Raw genomic sequence first — 11,799 nt, 5'->3', positions numbered from 1 at the left:
GAGTGCTTGGAAAAATCCCTGGGCTGGGAGTTCCAGAAGCTGGTGGGGACAGGCACAGGCTGGACCACAGCCCTGACTGACTGACACGGCTCTGCTTTTATTTCCGAGTACAGCAACAAGCCAGAGTGTCCCAGTGCTGGTGGCACAGGGGCTGCCCAGGGCTCTCAGTCCAGCTCTGGGGGCACAGTCTGTTCCCAGTCACTGCTCAGAGCAGCAGGATCCAGGCAGGACTCTCCTGATCCTGATCCAGGCTCCCAGGGGCATCCCCAAGGGCCTCTCAGGGGCATCCCAAGGGCATCCAGGCTCCAGCCCTTCCCTGCTCACTCCATGGCCACCGCCTGCTCCCCTTCCACGTCCCTGGTCTTGGAGTTCATCAGCTCGCGGCGGATCTCGGGCGAGATCTGCGGGTGGCTGTGGAACTTGAGCAGCTCCAGCAGAGCCTCCTTCTGCTCCGAGGACAGGTCCTCCTTGTAGCGCTGGGCCAGGGCCAGCAGGCTCTGGTGCCACAGCACGGGCAGCAGGCGCTGCTCCCGGCGGAAGGCCAGGAAGTGGAAGACCAGGGCGTCGAGCACGCGGAAGGGCAGCGCGTATTTCTTGTCGATGAGCAGCCGCAGGAAGATGCTGTTGGCCCCGTTGTACGGCATCTCGGCCAGCTTCAGCAGCGCCGCGCTGGGGACGGGGACAGGACGGAGAGAGCTCAGGGACACAGGGACAGCAACATGGGGATAGCTCGGGGACAGAGTGGGGATGCCTTAGGGACAGCTCAGGGGAGAGGTTGGGGACAGCTCGGGGGAGAGCTCAGAGCTCAGGAGACAGCTCAGGGACAGCTCGGGGGACAGGGACTCAGGGACATGGGAGAGGTGAAGGGACAGGGACATGGGGACACAAGAAAGAGTGAGGGGTCAGGGACATGGGGACATGGGAGAGATGAGGGCTCAGGGGACAGGGACACAGGAGAGTTGACAGGTCAGGACACAGGGACACAGGAAAGGTGAGCAGTCAGGGGATAGGGACATGAGGACATGGGAGAGGTGAGGGGCCAGGGGACAGAGCCACAGGGACACAGGCGAGGTGAGGGGCCAGGGGACCAGGCAGGGGCTTAGGGTCAGGGCATGGAGCCACAGGGACTGAGGAACGGGGGCTCAGGGTCAGGGGACAGAGCCACAGGGACAGAGGAGGGACCACAGGGGTCAGGGGGGACCAGGCAGAAGCCACAGGGACCGAGGAAGAGGCAGAGCCAAAGCCATGGGGATGGAGCTCAAGGACCAAGGAGGGACCACAGGAGCTTCTCCTCCAGGGATCCTGGGAAAGCTCTTCCCCCCCAGCCCCTCAGGGCCTCACCTGGAGTGCAGGACGGGGATGGAGCACTTGCTGAGGATGCTGCCGATGATGATGGCCTCCCTGAGCGTGCAGGTGCCCGACTCACACAGCGGGATGAGGATCCCTGGGGACGGGGACAGTCAGGCACCGACCACCTCCATCCCCAGGCACAACCCTGGGGGGCTCAGCCCCTTCTCCCTGACCCCTGGGAGCCGGGGGTCAGCAGGAGAGGGGTGAGAACAGGGCAGGTTTGGCAGGAGAGGCTGCTCTGAGCTCTGTCCTGTGGGCTTGGGGACAATCCCTGGGCTTGGGGACAACCCCTGGGCATCACCACTCTGGCAGCAGCATCTGGAGGGTCCCTGCCATGCCACAGCCCCTGAGGCACCCAGCCAAGGCCCAGAGGAGCCCCTGCAGGAGCCCTACCCTTGAACCAGGCTGCTGGTTTGAACAGAGCCTTCTTCAGAGCCATGTACAGGTGGAAGTTGAGGCGCTTGTACTCGGCGATGTCGTCACGGATCCGCGGCAGCAGCACCAGGTTGTAGAACCGCTGGGCCATCCTCTCCTTCAGGTTGGAGGAAAATATCCTGGCAACAGCAAAGCACCAAGGGGTGGGTGAGGAAAGGAGGCCAGGCAGGGGCAGGTTGGTGTTTTGTGAATCTGACTGTGGTTATGGGGGGAAAAAAAGGCAAAAATCCCACGTCAGAGGGTCCCTGAGGTGACCTCACCTGGTGGCCTGGTACATGGCAGCAGCTGTCCACGTCTCTGGCTCAGTGATGTAGAGGATCTGCTCCCAGTTGGACAGGGCAGGGATGATTTTAAATGCCTTGGGGAGCTTCCCACTCCTGTACTTGGACAGCACCTTCAGAGACAGGGACACGGGCCAGGCCGTGACTGGGGGCAGTGACAGCAGGGACACGAGCACGCTGTCCCCTCCCTCAGCACCTCAGGGGGTGGCTGTGGGTTTGGCTGCTCTGCCCTCACCTCCCTGACACCCCTGTAGACCTCCAGGACACGGGGGTCGAGCTGGGGCATGGGGCAGCCCGAGATCTCTGACAGCGCCGTCTCCACCTCCGTCTGCTTCTCGGTGATCTTCTCCATGATTATATCGGCCAGGGTGCGCCTGGGGCAGGGACAGGGTCAGTGAGGGACCAGGGAGGGCTGGGGACAGGGTCACCAGGGAGGGCTGGCAGGGACAGGGGCGAGTCCGGGGCTGACAAGGGAGGGGCGAGTTGGGGTCTGTGCAGGACTGACACTGAACCAGGGAGAGAATCGGGGATAGCACAGGGATGACACGGGATGGGATGAGCTGGGGAGTGATGTGGGACAGGGACTGAGGCTGAGACAGGACCGGGGGTGAACCGGGGGCCGCACGGGGCTGACAGGGCAGGATCAGGCTCCGTGCAGGGAGCCCCTGCCCCAGTGCAGCCCCCTCCTCACCTCAGCGGCGGGTTCTTATTCATGAACATCTCGATGGCTTTCTCATCCTCGGGGTCCACCTCCACCTCCCCGCCGTAGTCCCCGCTGCGCCCCGCGGCCGCCGCCGCTGCTTTCTCCAGCGAGGGCCACTCCTCATCCTCATCCTCATCCTCCGAGTCAGGGCCGGGACCTGCGGGAGGCGTTACCGGGGGGGTTACCGGGGGGAGGGTTACAGAGGGGGGTTACCAGGGGGGTTACCGGGGGTCTCACCGAGAAGGGCCCCGCGCTGCCGGGGGGCTGCGGGCGCTCCGGGGCCGTGCTCGGCCTCCAGCTCCTCCTGCTGCCGCCTGGCCTGCTCCAGGATGCGCCGGGACAGCCGCGCGTCCACGAACTCGTCTCCTTCTCCGCCATCCCCGCCCCGCTGCTCCTCCGCCCCGGCCGGGCCCCCGCGCCTCCCCCGCGCCCGCGGGGCCGCGTCCTGCAGGATCTGCTCGGCCAAGGGCAGCGCCGGGGCCGGCCCGGAGCCCCGAGCCCGCCGGGCCTTGGGCATCGCGGCGGGGCCGGGAACGGCGGGCCGGGACAACGTGGGGCTGGCCCCGCCTCTTCTCTTCCGGGACTGTCCCCGCCTCTTCCGGGGATAGCCCCGCCTCTTCCGGGGCCGCTGCCCCGCCCCTTCCGGCACCGGCACCATGGGGGTCACCTGGTGAGAGCGGGGGGCTCGGGTGGGATCAGGGTTCTGGAATGGGGGGGGGAGAGCACCGGGATAGAATTCTGGAACAGGGGCGAGAACACCGGGAACAGGTCCTGGAACGGGGGGAGAGCACCGGGAACGGGTTCTGGAATGTTGGGGGGCGGTAGTGGGATAGAATTCTGGAATGGGGGGGAGAACACCGGGAGCGGCTCCTGGAAAGAGGGGGCGGTACTGGGATAGACTCCTGGAATGGGGGGGGAGAGCACCGGGAGCGGCTCCTGGAAAGAGGGGGCGGTACTGGGATAGACTCCTGGAATGGGGGGTGAGAGCACTGGGAGCGGTTCCTGGAATGGGGGGCGGCACTGGGATAGGCTGGAATGAGGTGGAGCACTAGGATAGACTCCTAGAGTGGGGGGTGGCAGTGAGATGACTGTTGAAATAGGGGGCGGCACCGGGAGGTCTCCTGGCGGGGACAGCCCAGGGGACACGGGGAAAATCTCCGGCTGGAGGGTGCGGAGCAGTCCCGGGGACACGGGCAGGGGCCCCGGTGGTCCGTGAGCCCGGGTGGTCCGTGATCCCCGGTGGTCCCTGAGCCCGGCCGTGGCGCAGCGTGTCGCAGGTGCCGGTGGCCGAGGGCAAGAGCGTGCAGCAGACGGTGGAGCTGCTGGCGCGGCGGCTGGAGGCGCTGGGCGCCGAGAAACAGGGCACCTTCGGCGTGGACTGCGAGACCTATCACACCGCGGCCGCCCTCGGCACACAGGGTCAGCACGGCTGGGGCAGCGGGGCAGCCCTTCTGCAAGATCCTCTTCCCCTTTTCCTTCCTGTCCTTTTCCTCCTTTTCCTCCCCATTTCCTTCTCCTTCCCCACCTTACCTGGGGGTGTTGGAGGCACTGGATCTGGTGCTGGTTGATGTGGTTTGGGGGTTACAGCAGCACTGCTGGGCTGAGGGTTGGACTCGTCTGTTCCAACTTTCATTAGTCTATTACTCTACAATTCTTTCTTCCCTTTTCCTTAGCCTTCTTCCCCTCCTTTTTGCCCTTTTCCCTTTTCCCTCCTCCCCCTGGATGCCCACATCCCCTCCAGGCACTGATGTGATGTTCACCACTGAGCCCACACAGCCCTGGCTCTGTTCAGTTGTTCCTGGCCATTCCATTCCATTGGAATCTCCCAGAGCAGCCTTTTCCTGCTTTTCTGGCAGCTGGAACTTGGAGGAGAGGCCGGGCCCAGGCTCCCTCCATGCCCGTGGGCAGTGGGTGGGAGGTGGATGCTCCTGGGGTTCTCCCTTCACCTCACCCCGAGCCCTGCTGGTGTTTTCTCCTGGGGCTGACGAGGATTTATTTTCGCCCATAAATCTCCAGAAGGAAAGCCCAGCTCTTCCCTGAGTGGATGCCATAATAAACCTGTGAGGATCTGGAGTTAAAGCAAGGAGGGCAGAGGGGGAAAGAGGAGCTGCTTTGAGGCAGGAATGTTGGTTTTCCAGCCCAGCTCCTGTCACTGTAGGACATGAAAAGAACGACACACACACAGAGTCAGGCTGTCAAAAAGGGCAAAAAGAGAGAAGTTTATTTTTCCGTTTGGGTTTATATAGATTTTGGATATTGACCATGGATTGGAGGATGAAGGTTGCTGTTGCCCTGATTCTTCAGCCTTCTGATCTTGTTTACATAGTTTCTACTGGAGATTCTCATGCATGTAACATAAATAAGTGGATTGTTTTCTCACCCCTCTCTGTGATGGGCTGCTGGTTTGACCACTGGGGTCAGAGGGGTGTTCCTCTCATCTCCCAATCCTTGATCAAATTCCAAATCCTATTTAAACCCCAAATCATAATAAACTTCCTTCTTTTCCTCACTTCAACCTGATGGCGAATGTCATTCCTTTCATGTTGTAAACTGCCACAGGCTGCCACCTCTCAAACTCCACTGATCCAACTAAAAGTCCATTAATTGTTCCTCCTCAAGAGAGGAACGATAAACACAAAAAGGCAGTTTACATCAATACCACTTTGTTTACGTGAAAATCTGTAAAAAACTCTGCTATAAAAACACAAACATCGGAAAACTAAAAATAAATCAAGGTGACAGCCTCCCTCGCTGTCATTCCAGGGCAGACGGGGAAGCTGATGTACGTCATGCACAACTCCGAGTACCCCCTGAGCTGCTTCGCCCTCTTCGAGAACGGGCCCTGCCTGGTGGCTGATGCCAACTTTGACACGCTGATGGTGAAGCTCAAGGGCTTCTTCCAGAACGCCAAGGCCAACAAGATCGAGAGCCGCGGCACCCGCTACCAGTACTGCGACTTCCTGGTGAAGCTGGGCACCGTCACCATGGGCCCCAGCGCCAGGGGCATCTCCGTGGAGGTGAGAACCCTCTGGGGAGGGGTGTAGAGCCCTCTGGGGAGGGTGGGGAAGGTGTGGATGGGCAGGGAAATGTCACAGGAGAAGCTGGAGAAGGGAGGTTTAGGGGTGATCGGATTGAGGTGACTCAAGCCAGCCAACAGGGAAGGTGGAGAGAAGTTATTTATTTGCAAGGGTCTGGAAGAAGTGGGAATGGTTTCATGCTGCCAGAGGGCAGGGATAGATGGGATAGATGGGAAATTCTTCCCTATGAGGGTGGGAAGGCCCTGGGATAGATTTCCCAGAGAAGCTGTGGCTGCCCCTGGATCCCTGGAAGTGTCCAAGGCCAGGTTGGAGCAACCTGGGACAGTGGAGGGTGTCCCTGTCCTGGATGAGCTTTAAGGTCCCTTCCCCAAACTATTCCATGACTCTGTAATTCCCTTGTCCTGTCCCTGCTGGTGCAGCAGGCAGGTTTGGATCTCCTCTCCCGAGGTTTAATCCAGGCAGGTGTGCCAGGGCTGGCCTCGCAGTGGGAATCCCTGCAGGAATGCCATCCAGATAAAAAGCTCATTAAATTCCAGCTGCACAACACAAGCACTATCCCTCAGATTAATCAGCGGGATAAAACAACCTCTCCAGTGCTAATTCCATGCTGATTTGGGGTTTGCTATCCTTCCCTTTGCATTTTACCTTCCCTTTCCTTTGGAAAGGGTCTCTTGCATGTTCCCAGCATGTCCTGTCTTATCTACGTTTACCCATCCTTGTTAGATGCTGAGTATTTCGGGCTGTTTCCATGAAAAGCCTTCCCTGCAGGGCGGCTCCAGGACCGTGTTCCCTGGTGGAATTCTGCCCCTGCTGTCACCTCCAGGGGGTCTGGGATGTGTTCCCAGGTGCAATAGTGCCCCTGTCACTGGCTCCAGGGCTGTTTCCCAGATGGAATTCTGCCCCTGCTGTCACTCCATGAGATCTGGGCTGTGTTCCCAGGTGGAATATTGTCCCAGCTGCAGGGCTGTGGGCTGTGTTCCCAGGTGGAATAGTGCCCAGCTGCAGGGCTCTGGGTATGTTCCCAGGTGGAATTCTGCCCCTGTCAGCAGTTGCAGGGCTGTGGGCTGTGTTCCCAGGTGGAATAGTGCCCAGCTGCAGGGCTGTGTTCCCAGGTGGAATACTGTCTCAGTTCCAGGGCTCTGGGGTATGTTCCCAGGTGAAATACTATCCCAGCTGCAGGGCAGGTGCAATACTGTCTCTGTACCCAGCTGCAGGGCTCCAGGCACTGTTCCCAGGTGGAATAGGAATAGTGCCCAGTTCCAGGGCTCTGGGGTTTGTTCCCAGATGGAATACTGTCTCAGGGCTGTGGGCTGTGTTCTCAGGTGGAATAGCGCCCAGCTCCAGGGCTGTGGGTTTGTTCCCAGGTGGAATAGTGCCCAGCTGCAGAGTTGTGTTGCAAGGTGGAATACTGTCCCAGCTGCAGGGCCGTATTCCCAGGTGGAATAGTGCCCAGTTCCAGGGCCCTGGGGTTTGTTCCCAGGTGGAATAGTGCCCAGCTCCAGGGCTCTGGGGTTTGTTCCCAGGTGGAATTCTGCCCCTGTCAGCAGCTGCAGGGCTGTGGGGTTTGTTCCCAGGTGGAATAGTGCCCAGTTCCAGGGCTCTGGGGTATGTTCCCAGGTGGAATTCTGCCCCATCAGCAGCTCCAGAGCTCTGGGGTTTGCTCCCAGGTGGAATACTGCCCCTGTGTGATCGCCAACGACTGCTGGAACCTGCTGATGGAGTTCATGCAGAGCTTCATGGGCAGCCACGTGCCCGGGGTGCCGTCGGTGTTCGGCTCCAAGCACGACAGCGCCTACAGCCCCGGGGACACCATGGTGCAGTACATGGAGCTCTTCAACAAGATCCGCAAGCAGCAGCAGGTGCCCGTGGCTGGCATCAGGTGAAGAGGATTCCCTGGGAAGAGCATTTTCCTCCAAAATGTGCCCACAGGGGTGTTTTTTTTACCTTATTGGTCTTTGCCGTGTCGAAGTTTTCCAGCGCTGTGTGTAGTTCTGGGCGTCCTCCACGGTTTGGGATTGTTGGATCCGTGGTGCTTTGGACAGTGTTTTGTGCTGGGAATTGCTGTTTATCCACAGGGAAAAGAGAAATTTCCAGCCAAAAGCAAGGGCAGAGCTTCTGTGACTACAGAAATCTCTTAAATTTTTCTATTTTTTTATAACCGCGTTGGTGTTTTGTTGTATTTCATCCCAATAAAATGCTGGATTTTGGGAGGAGGAGTCCCTGCACAGTGAGGGCTGTGCTGGTTTGTGTTGTTTTTTTACAGAGTCTTCCCTTGGATTTGCTTCAAAAGCAAAAGTTTCCCTGTGAAAAAAAAAGGCAGGAATTTTTGCATTTTCCAGCTCCTGGCAGGTTCTTACCTTGCCTTCATCCTCTGTAGCTGATGGGAATATCAAAAACTTCTGCCTCTCAATGAAGGCTTTGGATAAATTAAAAAATAAAATAAATAAGCCTGGCAGGAGCTTTGTCAGGCACTGAGAGAATTCCAGCTGTTTTATCCCATTTTTTTTAAGGTAGGTGATAAATATCCTGTCCCTGCACAACATTTGAGGAATCCTGATGGCTTCAGATTCCATGGAATAAGGAAGGATTTGGGGAATAAGAGCCAGAAATTCATTTTAAGACATAATGATATCACTTCAATATATATTTTTTTTTCCTTCATATTCCTGAGAAGGCACCAGTGTTCCAGAAAAAATATTGTGGGTTCTTTGCCTATACAAGTCTGAAGAGCAAAGAAAACAGAAATAATTTGTCTTAAACAGGTGTTTTTTTTTCTGAAAAGGTAAAAACGGCTGTTTTGTGGCTTGATTTTCTGGCTGAGAACTGTTGGGTGTTTTTTTTTTTTAAATATAATTCTCTGATTATCATTTATACCTGGAAACTTAATTAACTGATAGGAGTGCTCAGTGCTCGTGAGCATTTAATAAATTTAATCAGCACAGGGCACAGAAAGAGGTGGTTCATGAGCCACAAGAAATGGCACAACGTCCCCTAAGTGTGGTAGAAATTCCAATATGCTGAATATACTGAATTTTTTGCAGCTCTTAGCCCCAAGTTCATGAGAAAATTCACTGAACAGCCCAGCTCCACCTAGTTAAACTGGGAAAACTTAGGGAAACACAAACTAGGATTTGTAGGGATGGTTATCCCTGTCCTGTTTCCCATTACGAGCCTTAAGGTTAAAAAAAAAACCCAACTCTCTTAATGAGCAGATTAGTCATGGTGAATGTTGGTAATGCTTTGTTAATTCCCGAGGCTGCTCCGTAACCGGAGATGTCAAAACTCTGCTCTTGTGCCTAAAAAACCAGAGAAGTGTGTGCTGGAATCCCTGGGGATTCCTGGGGATTTATGAATACATTGTGCTGTTCCTGGAGTTCAAAAAAGGGACCCCTGGAGCCACGTCCTGCCTTTAATTAACCCCTTGACGTCAGTGGGTTTCCAGAGACGTGAGGATGAGGAGGATTTAATCCTTTTTATGTCCCAGCAAAGCCCCATTGCTGCATTCTGGAAATGAGGGAATCAGCTGCCCCAAATGGCTTTGTGGCTTTTTACTCCCTTGATGGCCAAAAATATTATTTTTCCCTGAAAAAAAATCCCTCATTTTGCTTGTCAAATCAAAGTTTGGAAGGTTGTTTTGTTTTCTCAGAGTTGGAGGTGGCCACGCTGAGGTCCTGCTCCATTATCTTACCTTTTTTTTTCTGCTTCTGCACCTCTCAAAATCTTTTTAGTGTTGTTTCGTTCCCTAAATTGAAGCCTGACCAAGAGGGAGCAGGGATTTTGGGGGGTGGAGGCCTCACCCTTGTATGGTTTATTATTTATATTTATTTATTGATACAGGTGATGTTACCAGGGTCATGAGTGTTTCAGTGGCAGAGCCAGTCCCAAGTCTTGCTGCCACCCCAGAGGGGTTTTGAGGCTTTTGTTCTGTTCTTGTGCCGTGGCATTTTTTTAATTCTCACAAAGAGAGTGAGAGTGAGTGAAAATTCTCCAGTTTTAATTCTTAGATGTTGCAGGCTCCTGGCAGCTGTGCCCGTGTGGATTCCTGTGCAGGTAAAGGGTCAAAACGGGCCAGGCACTGGTGCCACCGTCACCTCGGGGTCCCTGTCACCTGAGGGGCCGTGTGGGGTGTCACCCCTGTTATGTCAGAGCCCCCACCTCGGGTTCTTTATCACCTCATGGTCCCCACAGCCCCCCTTGGACCCTTCCCATCACCTCAGGGACCCTTTGGGGTGTCCCCTTGTCACCTCAGAGAGCCTTTGGGGTGTCCCCTCATCACCTCAGGGTCTCTCCATCACCTCAGAGCCCTCATAGCCCCCTCATTGGTCCCTCCATCACCTCAAAGATCCTTTGGGATGTTCCCCCATCACCTGAGGATCTCCATCACCTCACAGCCCCCTCCATGGTCTCCCCGTCTCCTGAGGGACCCTTTGGGGTTCCTCCTCAGGGTCTTCATCACCTCAGAGCCTCCTTGGCCCACCCCATAACCTCAGGGGCTGTTTGGGGTACCCCTCATCACCTCAGGGTCTCCCATAGCTCCCCCCTTGACCCCCTCATCACCTCATGGACGCTTTAAGGTGTCCCCGCAATCCCCTCAGGGTGTTCATCACCTCAGAACTCCCTTGGCACCCCCCTCACCTCAGGGCGCCCCCTCATCGCCTAAGGATCTCCATCTCGAGGTATCTATCACCTCAAAGCCCTCACAGCCTCACCTTGTGCCCCCTCATCACCTCCGGCACCCCCAGGGGTGCGCCCCGTCCATCACCTCAGCCCCGCCATCACCTCAGGCTCCCCGTGGGGTACCTCCCACCCCACTCCACCCCCTCGGGGCCCCCCGCGCCGCCCCCTTTAAGAGCCTCTTTGTCTCCGAGACACCCTTATTTACCCTCCCGTGCCTCAACCGAACTTCGGCCCCGCGATTCACAAAGCCCGCTACGTCACGGGCGGGGGCGGGACTCGAACCCGCGCCGCCGGCCCGCCCCCCCCGGCGCCCATTGAACAGCGCCCCCTGCCGGCTGCGCAGTCTCCGTACGCCCCGACACCGCTCCGGCCGCCGCGGCGTACGCTACGCCATCGAAGTGCGTACGCTACGCAAACAGCGTAAATGCCCTCGGTCTCAGCCTGTGTGCCGCGCTGCGCAATTGGCGTAAGCGGCGGGGAGGGAGGCGGGTGTTGGCGTTGAGTGATGCTCGTCCTAGCCAATAGAAAGGCGGGGCGGGGCGCGGCGGCCAATGGGCGGGGAGGAGGCGTGGCCGGCCGGGGCGTCTCGCGCTGGGTGACAGCTCGCGCGTGCTGGTGATGGCGGTAAATAAAGGGGACGGGGGGGTGAAGGAGGGAAGGGGGGGGGGACACACGGGACGCGACCCCTCCTGAGGACAGGGAGGGAGAGAGGGGTGGGGGGATAGGGGCGCTGAGGAGGAGGAGAGGAGGGGTCTCTGGTGCCCCCCCTCAAAGGGAACCCCCCCGTTCCGCGGTGCGGTTGTTGGGCTGAGGCGGACCCCGTTCCCCCCCCCCCATCACCATCACGGGGGTCGCCGCCTTTGTGTGCGGGCGGGACCCCCGCGCCGGGCTCGGCGGCTCCGCAACTTTCCCTTTGTTGAGGGAACATCCTCCCCTCTCCACATTCCCCCCCTCATCCTCGGGATCGACTCCCACCTCCCCAGACCCCCCTTTTATCCTCCTCAAGACCCCTTTCCTAAAACCCCTCATATCTCCCTTTCCCGGGACCCTCTCCCCACACGTTCCCCCCTCCCCGGGGCTGTGAGGGCGCCTTTGGGGTCGTGGCTTTGCTGGAAAAGGGGTAAAAAAATCCCTAAAAAAAAAACAAAAAAAAACAAAACAAAACTCCATGCTGAGCGTGGTGGAGCGAGGAGAGGGCACGAAAACGGGGAAAATCGGTGAGGGTTTGTGCTTATTTAGAAAAAAAAAGAAAAAAAAAAAAAAGCCACCAAAGCCGTGCGTTTGTGTTCTCAAAAAGGAGAAAAGAGCTGAACTT

At 57.5% G+C, this 11,799-nt stretch overlaps 3 protein-coding genes and 1 long non-coding RNA gene across 6 annotated transcripts in view; 3 read left to right on the top strand and 1 right to left on the bottom strand.

The window, feature by feature from the left end:
- Positions 1–77: 77 nt before the first annotated feature.
- On the bottom strand, positions 78–3,318 carry BYSL (bystin like). The gene is made up of 7 exons (XM_083878638.1): positions 3,007–3,318; positions 2,758–2,926; positions 2,302–2,440; positions 2,046–2,179; positions 1,744–1,904; positions 1,342–1,444; positions 78–669 (listed from the first exon to the last, which is right to left on the bottom strand). The coding sequence occupies exons 1-7, from the start codon at positions 3,284–3,286 to the stop codon at positions 321–323; spliced, it is 1,335 nt and encodes a 444-aa protein (XP_083734764.1). The 5' UTR covers positions 3,287–3,318; the 3' UTR covers positions 78–320.
- Positions 3,319–3,403: 85 nt separating this feature from the next.
- Positions 3,404–8,867, top strand: MED20 (mediator complex subunit 20). 3 transcript variants are annotated; one of them, XM_083878640.1, is made up of 6 exons: positions 3,404–3,439; positions 4,037–4,188; positions 5,533–5,786; positions 7,398–7,424; positions 7,475–7,686; positions 8,318–8,867. In XM_083878640.1, exons 1-6 carry the CDS (start codon positions 3,426–3,428, stop codon positions 8,319–8,321), a joined length of 663 nt encoding a protein of 220 aa, XP_083734766.1. In that variant the 5' UTR covers positions 3,404–3,425; the 3' UTR covers positions 8,322–8,867. The 3 variants fall into 3 exon arrangements, with proteins under 3 accessions (XP_083734766.1, XP_083734765.1, XP_083734767.1); XM_083878639.1 differs by lacking the exon at positions 8,318–8,867 and having other exon boundaries at positions 7,475–8,038; XM_083878641.1 differs by lacking the exons at positions 7,398–7,424; positions 8,318–8,867 and having other exon boundaries at positions 7,475–8,038.
- On the top strand, positions 5,803–7,389 carry LOC310919329. Its single transcript, XR_014591811.1, has 4 exons — positions 5,803–6,633; positions 6,728–6,790; positions 6,884–6,919; positions 7,172–7,389. It is a non-coding gene; the product is annotated as an uncharacterized lncRNA (long non-coding RNA).
- Positions 8,868–11,041: 2,174 nt separating the features above from the next.
- The window catches only part of USP49 (ubiquitin specific peptidase 49), a 28,695-nt gene continuing 27,937 nt past the window's right edge, over positions 11,042–11,799 (top strand). The window contains exon 1 of the mRNA XM_083878581.1: positions 11,042–11,108. The gene's annotated coding sequence lies outside the window, so the exon portion shown is untranslated. The remainder of the gene's footprint in view (positions 11,109–11,799) is intronic.

The sequence above is a fragment of the Zosterops lateralis genome (assembly GCF_965231275.1).
Source record: "Zosterops lateralis genome assembly, chromosome: 26".
Classification (NCBI taxonomy): domain Eukaryota; kingdom Metazoa; phylum Chordata; class Aves; order Passeriformes; family Zosteropidae; genus Zosterops; species Zosterops lateralis.
Note: the sequence above shows the minus strand (reverse complement) of the source record. Positions and strands in the feature narration are given on the sequence as shown.